Below are 18,914 nucleotides of genomic sequence, written 5' to 3' on the forward strand. Positions count from 1 at the left end.
AGAACAACGACACCCTGTGGCAGATCCATTGGGGGGGGGGGGGGGCAAACAGTCCCAAAGGCACTTTTTGAGACTTCGTGTTGCGTCTGTCCTTTCGTGTGCCCCAGTCTCGGGGGGGTTTTATGGTTTCACATTATGCACCGAATTAAATTCCCCGCGAATCCAGGCTCGCGCCATGTGGCCAACGGAGTCGCAGAGGAGTCATCATCATCATCCACCAACCAGCAATGAACCAGCCAAAGCCAGTGGCCAAAGCCAAACCCAAACGCCCAAACCACCCTGTGCCCTGTCAACAACGAAGAGTGAGCCAGAAATCCCACATTGGACCCCCTCCGATCTAACCCTGGGAACGAGGCTTAGACGGAAGTGAGCACAGTCTCGAACAACTGCGGGGGGGGGAACCCCCCCCCGGACCCCCCCCCCGCGCGTGTAAAATGTACTGACCTAACCTAACCTAACCTCACTACAGAATTTGCACATTACAGCGCAATTTATTACTAGCGACGCGCGACTTCCGGTTAGCCTTGTTCCCAGGAGGGGGGTCCGATATGGGAATTTTGCAATTTCGCAACAACGAAACGAACTCTCAAAGTTTCGGATTGTAATCAGAGTGCTGCACGGATTGCCGGATAAGTTTGTGACGCCGCGGTTTGTCCAGTGAATCGTGTATTTAACGTCGTCGTCATGCTCTATGTTGCCGTGTTCGCATATTTACCAACTTCGGAATTAACCTGCCAAATCGTCGACAGCGAGCTCCACCGGTACACGTAATGCTTGCATGATACACTTTTGTGACACGTCTCACTTGGCGTCTGCCCGAATGTGACTTTCGCCTAAGTAGACAGTATGTCGAACGCAGCAGTAGTAACACTCAGAATTCTCACTCTAGTCAAAGATAGGAAAGTTAAAAGTAGCGAGATAGGAACAGCTCTTAGTTTGCATGCAGTTATCAAATCAGTGAGCAGAATCGAGGAACCTGACGTCTCCTACTATGAGGATGCGCTGGAAGAAATTCTCGTTCAGGTCACGCATGGAAAAGTTCAAGGCAGTTTCGACAAATGCGTCCTCCATCGCTGGTGCGAAGACCCGGGCTACCCATCCGACTGGTGGCTCAGCCTCAGTGGCATCGAAGATAGAGTCATCGACGACTTGCCAAGTGGTGTCTATGACATGGGCAAGAAAGACGTCGACATCGAATCATTCAGTTTAGGGAGTTTCCTTGGTCTAAACACCTTTGTCGAGCACTACACATCGACTCCATATGGGAAGCGCGCACAGCACCGCCCCATTCGGATCACTCAGCAAGCAGTGGACTTTCTCAACACTGACAACATATTGTATCTCGAGTTTGTTGACGTCAAAGAACCCAAGGACAAGACACAATGGAGCGGAGAGACGCACGCACGCCATAGAATGGTGATATCGTTTTCTTCAATATGCAGAATTGTTCTGGTGAGAAGACGAGACAAGTCCACGATTGCTTATTTGCATCTCTTGACCTCGCCACTGTTGTACCGTTATCATTGCGTCTCGAAACAGAAAAACTCATCTTGGGCGGACAGGTGGGGCAAAGAGTGCGACGAGGTGCCTAAACCTGATCTCCGTCCTGAAGATGCTAAGCCAGAGGACGGGGATGAAAACTCCAAGGATGAAGATGAAGACCTCGCGGTTCTCAAACAGGATGTCGACGCATGTCCCGAATGGAAGGTGGAGCACAAGTATGTCACCAAGTACGAAGCCCAGACCGAGAGCAAATATGTGAGGGTCATCGAATTTGGGAAGGATCAGACTTATTGTGGAGCAAATGTCCTCGGAAATTGCAGGGTGTTAAAACTCGAGTTTCCTCCCAACGATATTCACTGGGATGCGCTCAGGGCCATGTTCCTGCATTGTCAGAAGATTCCGGTCTATTTTGGGCCTGTCCGAGAAGTACCAAAGAGGAACGGTCCCGGTGTGGCATTCAAGTACGCTTCCTTCGATTGTCAGTACGCTCTGCAGTGCGTGCTCTCCTGTTCCACACAGGTTGCAGATGAGTTGGCTGTGCGTGGCACGGTGAACGAAATTTCTGGTATGTTGAAGAAATATGTGGAAGAAGATCAGATCGCTTTGCAAGAGGCCTTGTACGAGCTTCATGTGTCAATGAGCCATGCCAAAATCGTCACATTTAAGGTGAGCAAATCCTCTGCCTTACCATAGACGTCAATATATAATGGTACATCGACGTCGATGGTCAGCATTCAGACCGAGCAGGATTCTAATGGAGTATGTGGGAATTGGTTGGGGTAAAGTGTACAGTAAATTTTTCAGAAATGCTTGAGAGAGGATAGTTAGCCTTAGGAAAATATTGAAGAAGTTGCGCACTTATGCTCTCTCTCCCCCAGATTGTCACATGACTCTGACAGGGTCCTACAGTGGTATATCCAGAATCCCAAGCATGGAGGAGTGTTGGAAAGAATAGGGTGGGGTGGGGGGGTCATTATTATGGTTACATCATTACAGCTTAACATATCATTACTGACATGTGTCTACATGACTGTCTGTGTACTGGCATGAGGGAGCATAGAGGGATTCTGGTTAAATCACTAGGGTCCCAGTCAGTGATAAACTGCTGCAGACATGTCTAACATAACATTTCTGAGGGCATACATCTTCCCACATTCTGCAGGCGGGACTGGAAACACTCTTCAACAAATATAAGTCACGCCGATGCAAGAGCCCCTTTACGGGCTCTGCGGTCAGCGGCGACATCTCGGATAAGGTCCTCCTAATCCGCAAGGCTGTTCTGACCCCAACCAAGCTCCTCTTTCTTCCTCCTCAACTCATCTGCAAGAGTCGAATGCTGGTACACTTCGATCCCGAGCACGCCATGCGAGTCATTGTCCGTGAGGACGATGGACGCCAGCTCTCTTTCTCGCTCGGCGTCAACCGCTGGGAGTTCCTGAAGAACAACACCAAGCCACGCATGCTGAAAGGTTTCAAGGTCGGCAATCGGAAGTACGAGTTTTTGGGATCCTCAACGAGCCAGCTCCGTGACCACGGGGTGTGGTACTACTCGAAGGATCCGCAGGGACGCACCGTGGCGGATGTTCGCTCCAACATCGGAGACCTTTCCGCGATAAGGACAGCATCCAAGTATATGGCTAGGATGGGACAGGCATTTTCCCAGTCCATAGGTTTCGTACACATCCCTCGCACCTGCACCCAAGTTGTGGACGACATCACGGCAATAGGGAAGTTGAACTTGGAATATAATTTCTCCGATGGAGTCGGGAGGATTTCGAAGAGCTTGCTGGAGAGGGTAAGACAGAATCGAATTTACGATTAGAAGGCCAGTGGTTACAAACGTACCCATGCTGAGATATTATACCTTTCCTCCGTTTCACACAAAAAAAGTTGGTTGTGGTAGTACAAAAATAATGTGCGGTAATAGGTGTGGTAATACTTTACTGCCATTCCACAAAAATAATTGCCCCAAAATAATACCAAATAAAAGTAATAAAATAATAAAAAGAATTATCGAAATAGAAAGAAATGTTAGAAAGAAATTGGTAGTACTTTGCCTTCATTTCACACAAAAAAGTCGGTTGCGGTAATACGAAAGAATACTGTACTGAAAATATCATTACGCGGAGATGTGTGCCACAAATTGGTGTTACGTAAAGTCAATCTGCCGCACTAGTGTTGCGAGTCTAAAAATGTTATCTTAAAAATGAAGAGTTCGCACAGCGCTACCGTTTAAAAGAAAAATGCAATGAAAATAGTAGATGGGTTGTAGTGTGACGAGATGCACAGGTATTGGGTATGGAGTACTTGTTGATATTTGGTGATGTTCTCTTATGGAGCAGGTACACAAAGCCCTTCCAGAAGAAGGAAAGCCGTGTGCAATCCAAATCCGTTATGGAGGGGCCAAAGGCATGTTGGTGCTTGATCCAACGTTGGAAGGCGATCAAATTATATTTCGTCAGAGCATGTACAAATACCCGTCATCGCACGAGGAGCTTTTTGTGCTCAAGTCGAGCAAGCCACGTAAGCGCTGCTTTTTAATTTTTTTAGTGGCTTTAGTCGCTCATGCGATAGATTTGGCAGTGTATATAGCTGTATCAATTGGTGCCAAAGTCACGCTGTCAGCTACTTTTAATAAGTGCTCCGTGTGGTATGTTTACTGGTTTGTCTCATGATCTGGTTTTAGCAACTCAACTCTATGCAAATCAAATACGAACGAGCCCAAAACAATGTTTTAATGTACTTCTAATTACCGTATCTTCCAGTGTATAATGCTCACTCGCACTTGGGCCGAATTTGGAAAAAGTTTGACGTATAACGTGCACCGCAACGTTGCTACAAGCTTCTATGCTGCCACCGGTCTACGCAATAAACGAAAGCGGTGTGTCATATATGCGTGCGCTTTATTCGAAACACATTTAGTCAAAGCCGCTAAACTCCGATGCGGCAGAGTCGGTGTTTCGGTTTCATGTCCCGTCTCGATCACGCTAGCCTTGTGAAATGAATTCAGGATTATTGACTATTCAATAGCATCCCTTAAGCATCGTCATTAACCTGTTATGAAGTCCAGTGCCCTTTTGCCGGTTTTGTCAACTGACCCTATGGACCCCCTATGGGCGAAAGCCACAGCACACTCTGGAAGAGGCTAGAATTTGTACGCCACCGACCTGAAAAGGAACTCTGCGGGAAAATATTGCCGCGTATAACGCGCAGAACCCCTTCGGGGCACTTTTTAAATGTATAACGTGCGTGTTATACACAGGAAAATGGGGTAGGTGCTTAGTTTTTTTACGAAATCTTTTTAACTACAGGAAGGGTCCGGTACTTGTTTGTTTATTTATTTTTTCCTTTTCTAGCATGCAACCAGTAAGGCGTGCATTGTTTATCCCTTGATTTGCAATTAGAGAATAGTTTGAAATATCTGGATCAAAAATTTGTGGTGAACATTTGGCATGCATGGATGTGGTGCTATCTGGACTAAGCCTGGAAAAAAATGTTCGGGTATCCAAACCTGTTAAAAAAAAAAAAAAAAGGTAAATAAAAGTCAGAGTGGCATAGGGACATTGTAAACACAGCAACAGCATCCGAAAGTGCGATTTCCCACGTAGACCATCACACAACATGACTTAAGGCTGAGGTTGTGCATACTTGTAGAGGGGTCAACATCCGTCGTTTTGATTTCTGCGTTTCATGCAGGAGTGGTGAAGCTGAACCGGCCGATGATCACAATCCTAGCCCAGAAGGGATCAAAAAAACTGCGTGACATCAAACCGGAAGTGTTCTATAAACTGCAGAGAATGTCCTTGGAGCTGTTCATGGACAGCCTGTTCGACAGCAGCAAGGCAGCGGCCATCTTCAAGGCAGAGACCCAGTTGAAGCTTCCCTTTGACGGGTTGGCGGAGGCGGGGCTGGACCTGCATGATGAACCTTTCTTTCGCAACATGCTCCATGCGATCCACCGCAGGTCTATTAGTAAGTCCAACACGGCCATCCTCACTGTGAAATGGCATCTCTGCTGCTTGTTTTGCTACCTTTCTGTCGTTTCTGAATAGACAAGAAAACCTTCAAACACTTCTGCAGCAATCTTCTTCCTAATTAGCAGCTTTGTTTTGCTGCATCTGCCGAGTCATTAAGTTGTTATATTGCTGATCCTGCAACGGTCAGGTCTACACAACTTACTACAATATGCAGCGTTAAAATACAGTACTACAATACTACAATATGCAGTGTAGAACTAACAGTAATGGTAACGGAAACAGAATATTAGTAATTGGAGCTGGCAAAAGGAAGCTGACACGCACACCACATTGCATTACAAGAAACTGTATAAATATGTTCACCTTACCTTATTTGCAACTGGCCTCCATCCCTTCAATAAGTCGCAGGTTCAAATAAATTAGAATAGAATTAGAATCTCAACATCCGTAGGCTGTGTGGGAATGTCCCTATAGGTACTCCAAGACACAGATAACATAAAAAGGGTATTGTCATGCATTCCTAGGTATTTTTACTCGTGGTGGCTCGCACCATTGGCTCACGTTTTTCACTTTGCGTTACCAGAGGACATCAAAGAGCGGGCCAACATCCTCATCCCTCCAGAGTTTGGCCGGACCATGTTTGGTGTGATGGATGAGACAGGCACTCTGCATTATGGAGAAGTGTTTGTGCAGTATGCCAAATGTATGGATAAGTACGGACCTGAAGACCAGTATGAAATTCTCACAGGTACGATTGTATACTCTTTGCACACTGTGCTATATGTCGTCATACACAGACTTTCATAACCACCATAATGAGGTCACTTTCTGTATACCCACACAACCAAAAGAGTAGTAAAAAGCAGTAAAGTAGTAAAGTTAAGCGTAAAGTGGTACATTGAGTGTGCAGTGACTTGACATGCGCTAAATCAACTTCACCTTAGTGAAGCTAATGCACCTAATGGTGCTTCACCTTATGGCATTTGGTGAGATAGGCAATGTGACTATCAGGCAGACGTCAGATTTGTTCCATGTCGAAGGGGTAGTAACGGTACCAGTGAACACGCTCATGCAAAGTAAGGGATCTTCCTTCCTTAGAAAAGAAAAAGATAGCCGCTGTAATCAAAATTCATTCAAACTAACCTTTTTCCTCCTGTAAAAATCTGCCTAGAAGGCAGATTTTTGAAAGAATACTTCACACAGAGCTATACTGAGAATATTTCATACTTGAGAGAATACTTCAGAGAGAGAATACTTGACACAGTGTCCAATCCTTACGCATGACTGAGAGGGAGTGTCCACCCACCTGCTCTCATCTTTGATATTGGCAGATTAAATTGCTTATATTTTGCGTTTGATTCCTATTGGAAAAACGAAAGAAATGCTGCAGCATTTTAAAATATCGAAGCAGTTATTTTGTAGTTTCCGTTTCACACACATTCTGATCCGCATTTTAGGTGATGTCGTCGTGACTAAGAACCCCTGCCTGCACGCTGGAGACATTCGTCGCCTGCGGGCAGTGGATGTCCCCGCGCTTCACCATGTCCGCGACTGCATTGTGTTTCCCTCCACAGGGAAGAGGCCCCACTCAAATGAAATGGCAGGTAAGGCACTGTGAGAGGAAGCAGACACTGCATCTCACCCACTCCTTGCAGGCTCTGACTTGGATGGAGACGAATATTCTGTCATTTGGTACAAGGATCTCATCTTCCACAACAATGATGACCCGATGGACTTCTTCAGCGATCCACCGAAAAATAAAGAAGGTCAAATTGAGGTACGTTCTGCGCACGCCTCTTTGTTCTACAGTCTAACCTCATTATAGTGAAGTCACGCCGGAACTACAAATTTGTTTGTTCTATCCAAATATCGTATTAACGGAATGTGACTAAAAATAGTCGATATTGCCGCTAAATTAAAAATGTAACCGTGTGCCACGCTATAATAAGGCTCAAAAATCCCAGAGAAGCACTCCATATGGCCTATTTATTTGAAATAATCCGTTATCGACGTTATTGTTTATTGTCTAGTCACAACGGCTTTGCATATGACGATCTCACCCACTTTGCTGAGACAACGGAGTCCTTTACAAACCTCAGCAAATGATGTCATCTTCGGAAAGTTCAGCGGCAGTCAAAATCGCTTCACCGTCAGCTGTCACGAAATCACCAAAAATTGCTCGATTTACTTGCAAATGGCTCCACACGTTCTCATCCGCAGACAGCGTCTCCGACAGCCTGGCCTCATGGACCCATGGAAAATGGGGAAGTTTAGTTTGTTGTATAAAAAATACCTCAGTAGAAATAAAGCGTGGCCAACCAAATGCAAAATAAACTTTGTAATGACCGAAATTACGCTGAAACCAAGTTCGCTATCATGAGGTTCGACTGTATTACCATTTTACGCGGTTGCTCGTGCCAAGATAATTAGTCAGTGGAGAAGATCAACTGCTCCTGACATCAAGCAGCGTCGGTCGGCTCCCAGGTGTTGCTTTCAGTGTTGTGTTGCTACACAATTAACCTTGCATCATGCAGTAGGTTTGCAGGCAGCAAAGAAAATAAAAAAAGATAGTAAGGCCTCGTTAGAATTTTTCTTTTTCATTTTTAAGATCATTCCTTTTATTCTAACTTTCACAATGTCCTCCCGTTGTTTCGCCTTTTGTTCTGACTGTACGTGCTTCGAACCAGATTATCATTCTAAGCCTACACCCACCAGACTTCTCATAGCATCGAAGTATAGTCAGTGGAAGGTCATACAGAATGCAACCTCTCGAGTGATCGGAAAATGTTGCGGACCTGCGTTACAGTGGATACGCATTGGCTTCGAAAGCTTAAGTGCCGCCTTTCTGGTCTAACGAGCTAGAGTTCAAGTGCACTAGAGGGTGGCCTGCACGATTGCAGGAGTATACTAAACTAGACTTGGTGCACTTGTTTTAAACTTCCTTGGAGTTTCCGCACACTCTTGTAGCTACTGAGGCTACGACCCTCTTGCCCATATTGAATGACCGCCTATGTGGATTCTTGTTGACCGTTATGATGAGGATCTGATGTATATATTTGCAGGTAGAAGACATGGTTGAATTCTTTTGCACCTTCATCAGCAACGACGTAGTGGGGCTTATTGCCAGTGCTCACTTGGTTTGGGCCGATCTGCTCGACAGGGGGGTCAAGTCAGTGATGTGCAAGAGGTTGGCGATTAAAGCTTCTCAGAGTGTCGACTATGCCAAGACGGGACAGAATCAGAACCTTAGAATGTCAGAAACTGTGAAGATGTATCCAGATTTTATGGGCAAGCATGCAGAGAAGGAGACCTATATCTCATCCAGGTCAGTGACACCTTTGTTTTTAGGGCTGATGTCTGTAGGAATAGATTTTTTTTACGCAGCTGTTAACAGGAAGATGTCGGGTGGTTGCCATATCCGTGGCTCACAAATAAATTGTGCGGTTATAAATTTAATAACCTTTAGATAAATTTACAAGTTATAACCTAATAAATATAAATAAATGTAACCTAACCTCAATAAGTTATAAATATCTAATCTTTGGGTTTGGGTTTCTTTGATATATGAGAAAAAACAAAATCGTGGTCTCGTAGAACGACTCTATTCGGGAGGGCACATCGCGTTAAAACGAAGAATTGAGCACGGATATCTCCTTTGGAGAAGTCCACAAGGTTTCGCGTATAGAATAGACCGTATGCAAAACCTAGCGCCATCTCGTAGCACTCCCGGGAACCTACCGGCATTCCACCATGTCTGAGGCGTCCTCCCCGACACGAGCAATGCAAACGGCTGTCATACAACAGCTCTTTCACGTGTCCTGCTTCTCACATATGCTGGCTCACTATCTTATTTGTGTGATGAGACGCGGGTTTCAAAGGGAATGAGCCTCAAATGTCTGTATTCCTTATTGCACTGAAAGCATGGAGCGCTGTGACATAGGTTGGGCAAGAAAATTACGTTAACCTAGTGCAACGATGCTTTGTTATCCCATCCCAAGAGAAATTTATACAGTTTAGTAGAGCTCATTTGAGAAGTTGGTAGTGCACTTTATACAGCAGAAACATTTGGTACAAAATAAAAGCTTAGTACGATTGTAGTTGTTGCTATGAAACCCGCTGTGATGCTCACCGTTACGCACTGGTATATAAAATGGGGTCTTTCTCAGCTCGGTGAATCTGAGTTTTCGTTCTTTGAGCATCTCCACATAATTGTCACGTTTGGTTGCACTGCATTTCACGTGACTGTTTACCAGACAGATAGTCCTCCTGAGATGGGACCCTCAGACGGTGCACTCTGGCTGTTTCGATCATTTAGTGTGAAAACATTCCATGCTCGCCTTACAGTCACCTTCAACAGCTTCCCTGAGACAGATATGACTGCTAGCCATCAAGCGAAAAGATTAAGTTCAATGCTGGCACAGCAAATGTGTTGTCACGGCATTTCAAAGAGACTGATTTTGACGCAAACGTGCCAAATGGAAGACGGGACATCTATGAATTTGCTGTGCCATCAGTCTTCACATTCAAGAAGAAGAAGAAGATAGAGAGAAAACTACCAAGGAAACGCGTAGTGATGCAAAACTATCGATCAGTCACTGATAGTATCCAGAAACATATATAGTTTTAGGATAATTGACCATCGATACTCCACAACCGTACTAAGCTTTTATTTTGTGCCAAATGTTTATGCCGTATACAGTGCAGTAAATAGTTCTTAAATGGACTGTACTGAACCGTCTAAATATGTCATAGGATGGCATTAAAGAGCAGGTTTGCACTAGGTTAACGTAAGTCTCTCTCCCAAAATCGAAATGAGCGCTCCAATGCAACAAGGAATCCAGAAGCACCCTTACCTTGCTTGCATTCTCTTTTGAACTCCTCGTCTCACCATGTGAATAACATAGTGAAACAACACATGTGTGAGGCAAGACGCGCAATAGAACAGCTGGACGTGAGTCGTGTGTATGACTCGGGTCGGGGAGAGAGCCTCAGACATGGTGGAATTCCGAAGGTTTCCGTGCGCGCTACGAGAGGGCGCTGCGTTTTGCATATCATCTATTGCATCGGTTATTTTCAATTTAATAAACTAAACTAAATAAACATAATATGTTTACTAGTTTATTGTTTAATATAATATAACAAAAAATAAACTATAATAAACTAAACTAATGCACTTATTTAATAAAACTTTAATAAACTAAATTATGGATTACGTAATAACTATGCCGATTAAATAAGTTTAACCACACTCTGAGCCATGATGCAAAAATGTTACATGAAGTTTCTGAAGTGACAGCCACATGGACGACCACAAGGACATAAATTCTATGGCAAAACATTTCTCTCGGGACAAATTGCAACATTTTAAGCGCATGATCTCCACTAGTTCCGATATAATGTCTGCCCTCACATGTTTACGTGTTCGTAGGTTCTCACTAGTTAGACCACATAGTTTGCTTTGGCGTTACGTAATGATACAACATACTTTTACTCTGTACAGCGTTCTAGGGCACTTGTACCGCTACTGTACGGCAATGGAAGTGGAATTAGAAGCGACAGCCACTCCAGGTGAAGCACTGCCAGACTCGCGTCTCCTGTTGCCCGGCCGAGAGTCCTATCTTGCAGATGCCGAGATGGAGTTTGAAGAGTATGACTTTAAGATCAGGTCACTCCTGACAACATATGGCATTGACACCGAAGCCGAGGCTCTTTCTGGTGCTGTTTATTCCCAGAACAAGTACGTCAAGGAGAAGCACAACCCGACAGATGTTGCCATCGTCCTTCAGAGCCAGGTGATATAAACAAGTCTAACAGTGGCAGAAGCACATCACGCGAGATTCATTGTGCAGACATTGAGCATGAACCACTGCTGTAATGTTGCTTCTCAGCCAAAGGGGTTGCGATGTACGAGGCTCTCTTTAAAGACAGCTGGAGAGCATGCACATTGGGGGGGAGGTCCTCATCCTATACAGTCTCTTGGCATCTTCAGGTTATCTTGAGATAACCACGCATTATGCTGTTCTTGGATGTGATCTCTGAAGGGTTTATCGAGAACGACGGAAAGCGTCTAAGGTGGCGCCAAAGCACACACACTGCATGCAGGTTGGAAGCACGAACTGAAAGTGCAGTGGCACCTCGAAAGGATGAGGAAATGCAACAGTGATTGAATGACGACCTGTGAGTTTCCATGTGGGAGCCCTTATCTGCGCCCATTGACCAACTTATAAGATGAAGACAGTTTGTCACAGGCGGTATTTTGAAAAAAAACAAAAAAAAACCTATAGTCTGGTTTATATCGTACTTTTGCTCAGATTAAACAACCATGTATAGGAATAAATTGCATTAGAGAGATTTCCATAGTCATGCTCAACTAGTGCAAAATCTAATCCATCAGCTCTCAAAATATTACTGCGCTGCAGATAAGACGACTGGACACAAAGAGGTCACACTCGCTTCTGTGCCAGATAATGTAATCCATCGTACTCACTCTGCTTCCGTATTCACTGTTAAGACTGGCCACATGACGCTATGCTGCATAGATTGAGAAGTTACCGGTCAAAAAGAACTCGTTACAAGTTAGGTTTCCGTGTGCATAATGTAACTAAGTTAATAACCAAGTTCTTCAGCCTGAAATGTAACTCGCAGTTACCAAGTTACTTAAAGAAAAGAACGAGTTACTTCCAAGTTGCACCGAACACAAAATAGCATTACGAAGGTGCAGTGCGCGTGAGCAGTTGAGTTAGACCTTGAGTTGCCTGCGGAGGAGTGCAACAGGCTTAGATCGTTTTCGTTTATGTCCAACAACAGGCCTCTCCCTGTTTGTAACCAAATGACGTCATAGTGTTCGACAGCGCCACCAATTTGGTAGAATTGAACTACACTCGAAGCTAGAGGTGAACAAGGTCGCGCCCGAAAGCCACGGTCTTGAGGGGATTACGATATGGTCCCTCAAAGGGACGCGACCCTCGGTGCTGCTTTTTTTTTTTTTTTCAATGGGAGTCAGTGAACAAGTGCCCGTTCGTGGAACCCAGCCCTCTCCTGGAACTTAACTTACGTTACTCTGGCAAAGTTAGCTGAAAAAGGAATGAGTTCCTCTGAAAGTTACCACGGCGCAAAAGTACCGAGTTAAGTTACAAGTTACCAAAATAAAGAACTTGGTTACAGTAACGAGTTACCTCGAACTCTATGCTGCGTAGTGGCGCTGCAGTATTTCTCCCGATGCACTATTCCGGCTCCTTATCTCCAACGGCGTATGTAGTTGGACTAGATTTTTTTTCCTTTCCTTTCCGTTCCTTTCTTTTCCTAGCTTCCTACTTAAGTTGAACACAAATGTAGCTTGCTTCTTCATAAAATTGTAAGTCAATCAGGCTTCCTTCCTCAAGCTCAGGGAGATGTATCCATTTATCCTTTTCCCTTCATGACATTTGTGCAGGTCCAACACATCGTGAAACAGATGCGTAAACGCTTCTACGAGGGACTTCCAAATGACTCGGACTACTGCGAAGCCAAACTGAAGGCATCAGCCTGGTACCAGGTTTCCTACAACCATAATAGTAAGGGGGCCTCTGGATTCCCGTGGGTCGTCGCCGACATTCTCGAAATGGTGCTCAGAGACTGCGACGACAGCAGACAGCCGGACCGCGGTTCCCTCCGCGATCGCTTCAACAAGCTCCTGCTCCAACGGCTGGAGGACGACAGCGAGCTCCATGGGGTGGTGACTAACAATGCCATCATCCTCCTCAACAAGTGGATCGATAGCAATGCTGCTCTCTTGAACCCCAGGAATGAGGAAGACTTGAAGATGTGCAAGCTCTGGATCAGAAAGACCTTCAGCGACACCTTTCAGAAGCTGTTACAGACTCACGGGAAGGAGCGGCTCAAACTTCAGCCTGGTCTCTCAATCCTGCACTGCCTGAAGCGTACCTGCGCATTATGTTTCCAAGGGTCGTGGGACGCGAAAGGCGAGGCAGGGACGTATAACCATCGCCTGCGCTACTGCTTGGGTAAGCTCGCACTTAAGACGTTCAACAGGCTTCTGTCTCTTGGAGACGGCAGTGTACTGTTAGACGGGAAGGGCTTCCAGACTGGAGCTGTGCTCTCGTCTGTCGTCCTGGTTCCCATCAAGAAGGACCACATGATGTTCTTCCAATGTGTCATGAGGAACGAGGCGGTTTTCATCGACTTGCTCAAGACCTGGACCAACCTGGAGTCTGTGGTGCTGGGCCTCACGCAGGATCGCCTGGACCAGTGGTTCTTGAAGCTGTGGGTGAAGGGGAAGCACTTTGCGGTCGAGGGGCTCAAGGAAATTGTGCTGCATCCCACGTTCAAACGCATAGTCATCTACACGATAGAACAGCACCTCAAAAATAAGGAAGACAAAGAGACATAGATTCTGTGGTCACGTTACATCTCCTCACTTCTAAGTTGCGCTCTTTAATCACGTGCACCTATGTTTGAGGGGCTACGAGGCTAGTCCAACGTGCTTACAGAAGCAGATGGGAGTCATTACTGGGAACAACACGTTCTTGTCGATGGGTGCTCAGAAGACACAGTTATGATTTTGAGGGGCAAGAGCACTGATTTGTCTTTGTTTGCATGGCGCGCACCTTCACTTATTTGTTTGCATAATTTGTTACAGCTTCGTGCGGAGTTGTTAAAAGTGGACCATAGTTTTATTTGGCTTTGTTCTTTGTTGTACGTTTTCGTGTCTGATGATCCTACGTTGTTTGTGTCATGCAACAGAAGTTTCGTGGTTTGCAGTAACAGTGAATATGCGATCATAATACGTATCACAACCAGAACAATACTGAACTGTACAGTTCAGGGTACAGTCTTAAAGTTGTGCGATGTTTCTCTGCAACCCTAGTCATGTGCCAAATCGTCCCTGCAAAGTCTTCAGTGAGTGTCCAAAAAAAAAAAGGATGGCAAATGTAAGATATTTTTGTACAATTGAAACTCGTTAATATATGACCATGACTGTTTCCCAGCCAATTTTGGTCGTAAAGCGAACTGTCATATTAACAAACACCATGAGTCGCACCATGCCGTTCACGTGAGCTTTGAAAAGTAAAAAAATTGTGTAAGCTGGTAACAGAATACGAATAATGGCATTTTAAAAAAACATAACACTTTTTTTTTCTTCTTGTCTGATACAGGTGTCTGCTTAGTGCAGTTCTCAATCTGACTCACATGCGCTACTTCATTCCTTCACTCAGCTCAGTTCGTTTGTGCTTCTCCTCAGACGTGGTCAATGAATGGCGTATGACTGGTCACCATGACCATATGACCAGGGACACTGCTCTTTTAAGCACGTCAGACGGGCATTGAGAGTCACCCCAAAGCACGCCCACGTTTTGACCATCATAGGTCAGAAGAACAGCCTTTTCAGTGACCAAAGGTCATAGTATACTGCCAGGGGAAAATACATATGTTTGTCCCTGGTTGTGCTGAAAATACTGGTCATTGTCATATAAATAAAATGTCATATTAACAAACGAGAGTTATATGCGGAGTCCGCTGGAGCCCGGAGGGAACTGTTCCTGAGAAAAAGAGTCATAAAGCTGTGATGACATATTAACGAGGTTCAACTGAGTCACGCAGTCCGCTGAGTCCGCAGTCACTGAGACTGCACTGCAGGTGTGTTGTGCCATAATATAAGCGAGCTCTGCGTCCCATAATGTCCTTTTGGACATTCCTACATGATTGCGAGTCACCCTGGGACATATAAAGCAAACATGGAGCAACTGTAACAACAACAAAACAACAACAAAATAATTGTGTATTTTATAGGATTCTAATAAAGATTACAAGTATATACTACGATGCAAATACATTCACTTGTATGATTGTGGAACACGTCTTTGAAGGCACATTGAAGGCACTATGTTTTGTGAGTGTTGGATACAACATGAAAGGCTGTCTTGTATTTCTAAGTGGCATATATTTTATGCAGTCAGCGGTAACATTGTGCCTATAGACTATGATTAGGGCCCCGCGTTTTAGGGTCAAACCCGTTTTTAGCCCCCCGATTTACATCATCATCACTTATAGGGTAACAACTGAGAACTTATTTGCAAAGTGCAAATTCAGCCATCAATACTGGCATTAGAGGACGTTGTGTTCTGCATATCACGTTCATGTAAACTGCGAGGAGCATTCCTTTTTCTTTTTTTGCACCCGATTTTACTAGTTTACGGCCCCTAAAATACCAGCCAATCTCTCTCCCCCTTCTGATTTAAAAAAAAACGTAAAACCCAAAAACACACGACCCTAACTATGCTGCATGTCGAGGATGCACGGTGTCCTAAGTACAAAAAGCATTACTAAAAGTACGAAATCAAATGCCACAATTAGGGTTCGAACTGAGTATAACTTCCTTTCAGTTCTAGAAGCATACTTGATTTCTTTTCCATTTGAGAAATTGCTTTCATAGGGAGCAGAAATTACCGATTACCTAATTTTCTTGTCACTCGAGGCATGACTGTTTCAAAGCAAGATACACGTTTTCACACTTATCTTATAGTATGCACAGAAAATGATGATAATGCAACATACACAAAGGATTAGGCTAGCAGTGAGGCACTTTGTTTACTAAGTGTATTTCTCCCTTGTCTTCTGTTCCACGAAAGGAGGTCAGTGCCATTTCCTGCTTGAATGTAGCAACACCGGTAAAAAGAACACGATTGGAACAGTACATGGTCACAACGTCTAAAATCCTCACACGGTCGTACAAAAATTAAGGCGGACATAGTAAACTGAAAGACCTCGTTTTCGACTCTGCCGCTCTGTTGTCTTTCCCACGGTTCACGGCCACGTGACCGCCGAGCCGTGGGTCAGAGCCGCGAGAGGGCACGTCGTAGCCATCATTCGGACCGTCCGCGGGGGTCGTTCTCAGGAATGGACCAAGTGTGCCGTGTCGTTAGTTGTCTCGGGTACTGGATCCTGCGTGCTCGTACCCTGGACCCAGGGAGCTTCTGTCGGAGCACTGCCGCGCTCTGGGTCGTTTATGGACGGATCTGATGGAGATACTGAAGGCTTCCCATTGTGAATGACCGAGGTTACCTGAAGGAATGGATTACGGTTGACGTTTACAGTTGATGACGGTTACAGTGTTGACAGATTAATCCAACAAGGTGGATTTTCGTCCTAAAGTTTCCGCTTTTCAAGTCTAATCTATTAATTCCACAATCTAAACATTTAAAGAAACTGAGGAACTTACATAATCTTTATTATTCTCCATATTTCGAAATTGACTTGAGTTTTCCTCCTCCGCCTCATCGACTTGCGCGTATTCGTCATGCATGTTATATTACCTGCCCTAGGGCTCGAACCACTACATTTATTAAATCACCCATCCCACTGGCCATCTCAGAATGGAACACGTTACCATCTTCCATAGTCACAATTAAAGATGCAGCACTTTTTAAGGCTGCTTTGTCTGATTTCTTTGTCTAATTAACACTTATATTATGTCTTTGTGTTATCTATGTAAGATTGTTCTATTGTTGTTGTTCAATTTTGGATGCATCAGTTGAACCCCCCTTACCCCCTTATGTAATGCCCCTTCAGGCTCTTAAGGTAAATAAATAAATAAATAAACTGAAATACCTGAATCTGTCCGCCACGAACAGCGGTCCACACAAATGCTGGCAGGAGGAGGGCCATAGACACCAGTCCAAAGGCTATGGTTGCGATTGCCCAGACTGTCTCCTTCTGTGTCGGACCACCTGGGTTGTACATATCACGTCAACAATATAATGCGACAACATCTGCGGGATTAGGTGTAATATTACCCGGACACTCAAGTGGAACAGGCCGCTGGCTTCCTCCGCAGTGGTTATGTCCGTCGCAGAAGATGCCCATGGGAATGCACCGATTGGTTGGACACTGATGCTCAAAACGTGATGCACACTGCTGAGTCTTTGGGTTCACTGAACAACAAAAAGATAAAACTAGTCTTTTACTCTTTACAAAAAGCTTTTTGACTTGCACGTCAACTTTGTCCTAATATTTGGTTGCTTTAGTATACATTGCTTGCAGCCATTCAACTACGGTTACATTCAAGTTAGGGTCGCCACAACTTGTGTAGTAATGCTACAGCTCGTACGATCCAACAGTTTAAGCAGTGAAGTCCGTACCTGCTGTAAAAATTGTCAGTGCGAGGACGAATGCAGGCAAAGGTCCTGTGGCGTTTGCTGCAGAACTGAGAGTTAAGTTGACGGCCCCGTCTGTCTCTAACGGTTCAATGACCACTTGCATCTCTGGATTTGATTCCAGTACGTCCGACTGTGTCTTGCAAAATTTTGGGCCAAAAGCTTTGGGATCCTGACCCAATGTCGTCACTTCGAAGTATTCCTCTGTGCAGTTAGGGCTTTCCTTCAAGGTGATGTTGACGAGCGTGATTAAGAGGCCAGATTGTCCATCAAACTGAACTTCGACGGAACAGTTGAACCGCTTCTCCGATTGATTCAGGATTATTGTGCCCATGGTGTCGAGCAGTATCGGAACGTCTGTCGTACTGTTTGTACAATAATTTTCGAAGTAATCTGCAACAAAATTATTAAATTGCAGACACATATTGAAACTTTGCAAATGAACATTGTTCTTTACAGTACGAGACTAGTGATGAAAATGTGTGTGGTTATCAGTTACCACTTATCAGTCTGCCAACGTGCTTCCCTCACGAGGATGCACGAAGCGAATCCACATCCAATCAATGAATCATATCTTCCCCCAGCAAGATATATCTAGGCCCGTAGCAAGATAGTACTCGTCGCCACTATCTTATCAGTGATCTGCAGTGATGCAGCATCACATGAGACGGGGAAAGATGCTCGCTGACACACTTTAACTGCTTTGAAGAGAGCACAGGAGCAAGTGGTTCATGAAAAAAGAAAAAGTTATATTTTCAATATCTAAAAGTTGTAAAGTCGTAAATTTCGATCCCACTCTCGACTTTTGTTTTGTTTCTCTTGTACCTTCAGTGCTCTCATTGCTTAGTAATATTCCGGATTAAAGCACAGCTGCTGGGCAAGATCGAGTCAAAGACGAATATCCTCCAGACGAATACGTTTTAACAGCGAAATTTCGCAAGAAAAATGATGTCATCATGTCACTTACAAACAGATGCACTTGCTGTGTTGTCCCCATACATTCCGTAAACAGACGATACAAACCACGAAACACCTAGATGCACAAGTAACCACACAGTCGTTTTCTGCATGTTGCAGGCAACTTGACGCACAGTCATACAACTATTGCGACTATAACTATCGCTAAGATACGTCCGAAAGTCGCACAGCAACACCCATTTCACTGTCAATCACACCATACATTACAGCATTTACCACCAGCATCGCACGGGAGTATGGGCGGTACGATGAATAAACTCGAGACGAGCTTTCCAAAACGAATATAAGATGGCGCATGGGTCGA

General features: G+C 44.7%; 2 protein-coding genes across 2 annotated transcripts; one reads left to right on the plus strand and one right to left on the minus strand.

Moving 5' to 3' along the window:
• Nucleotides 1–421: 421 nt before the first annotated feature.
• On the plus strand, nt 422–15,312 carry LOC135390933 (uncharacterized). Its single transcript, XM_064620935.1, has 10 exons — nt 422–2,169; nt 2,666–3,298; nt 3,846–4,026; nt 5,200–5,475; nt 6,064–6,228; nt 6,938–7,084; nt 7,136–7,257; nt 8,543–8,805; nt 10,981–11,272; nt 12,913–15,312. The coding sequence occupies exons 1-10, from the start codon at nt 847–849 to the stop codon at nt 13,867–13,869; spliced, it is 4,359 nt and encodes a 1,452-aa protein (XP_064477005.1). The 5' UTR covers nt 422–846; the 3' UTR covers nt 13,870–15,312.
• LOC135390934 (uncharacterized) lies at nt 15,245–18,866 on the minus strand. Its single transcript, XM_064620936.1, has 5 exons — nt 18,600–18,866; nt 17,618–18,025; nt 17,273–17,410; nt 17,088–17,206; nt 15,245–16,541 (listed from the first exon to the last, which is right to left on the minus strand). The coding sequence occupies exons 1-5, from the start codon at nt 18,727–18,729 to the stop codon at nt 16,371–16,373; spliced, it is 966 nt and encodes a 321-aa protein (XP_064477006.1). The 5' UTR covers nt 18,730–18,866; the 3' UTR covers nt 15,245–16,370.
• Nucleotides 18,867–18,914: the final 48 nt, after the last annotated feature.

This window comes from Ornithodoros turicata, chromosome 4 (genome assembly GCF_037126465.1).
Source record: "Ornithodoros turicata isolate Travis chromosome 4, ASM3712646v1, whole genome shotgun sequence".
In the NCBI taxonomy this organism is placed as follows: Eukaryota; Metazoa; Arthropoda; class Arachnida; order Ixodida; family Argasidae; genus Ornithodoros; species Ornithodoros turicata.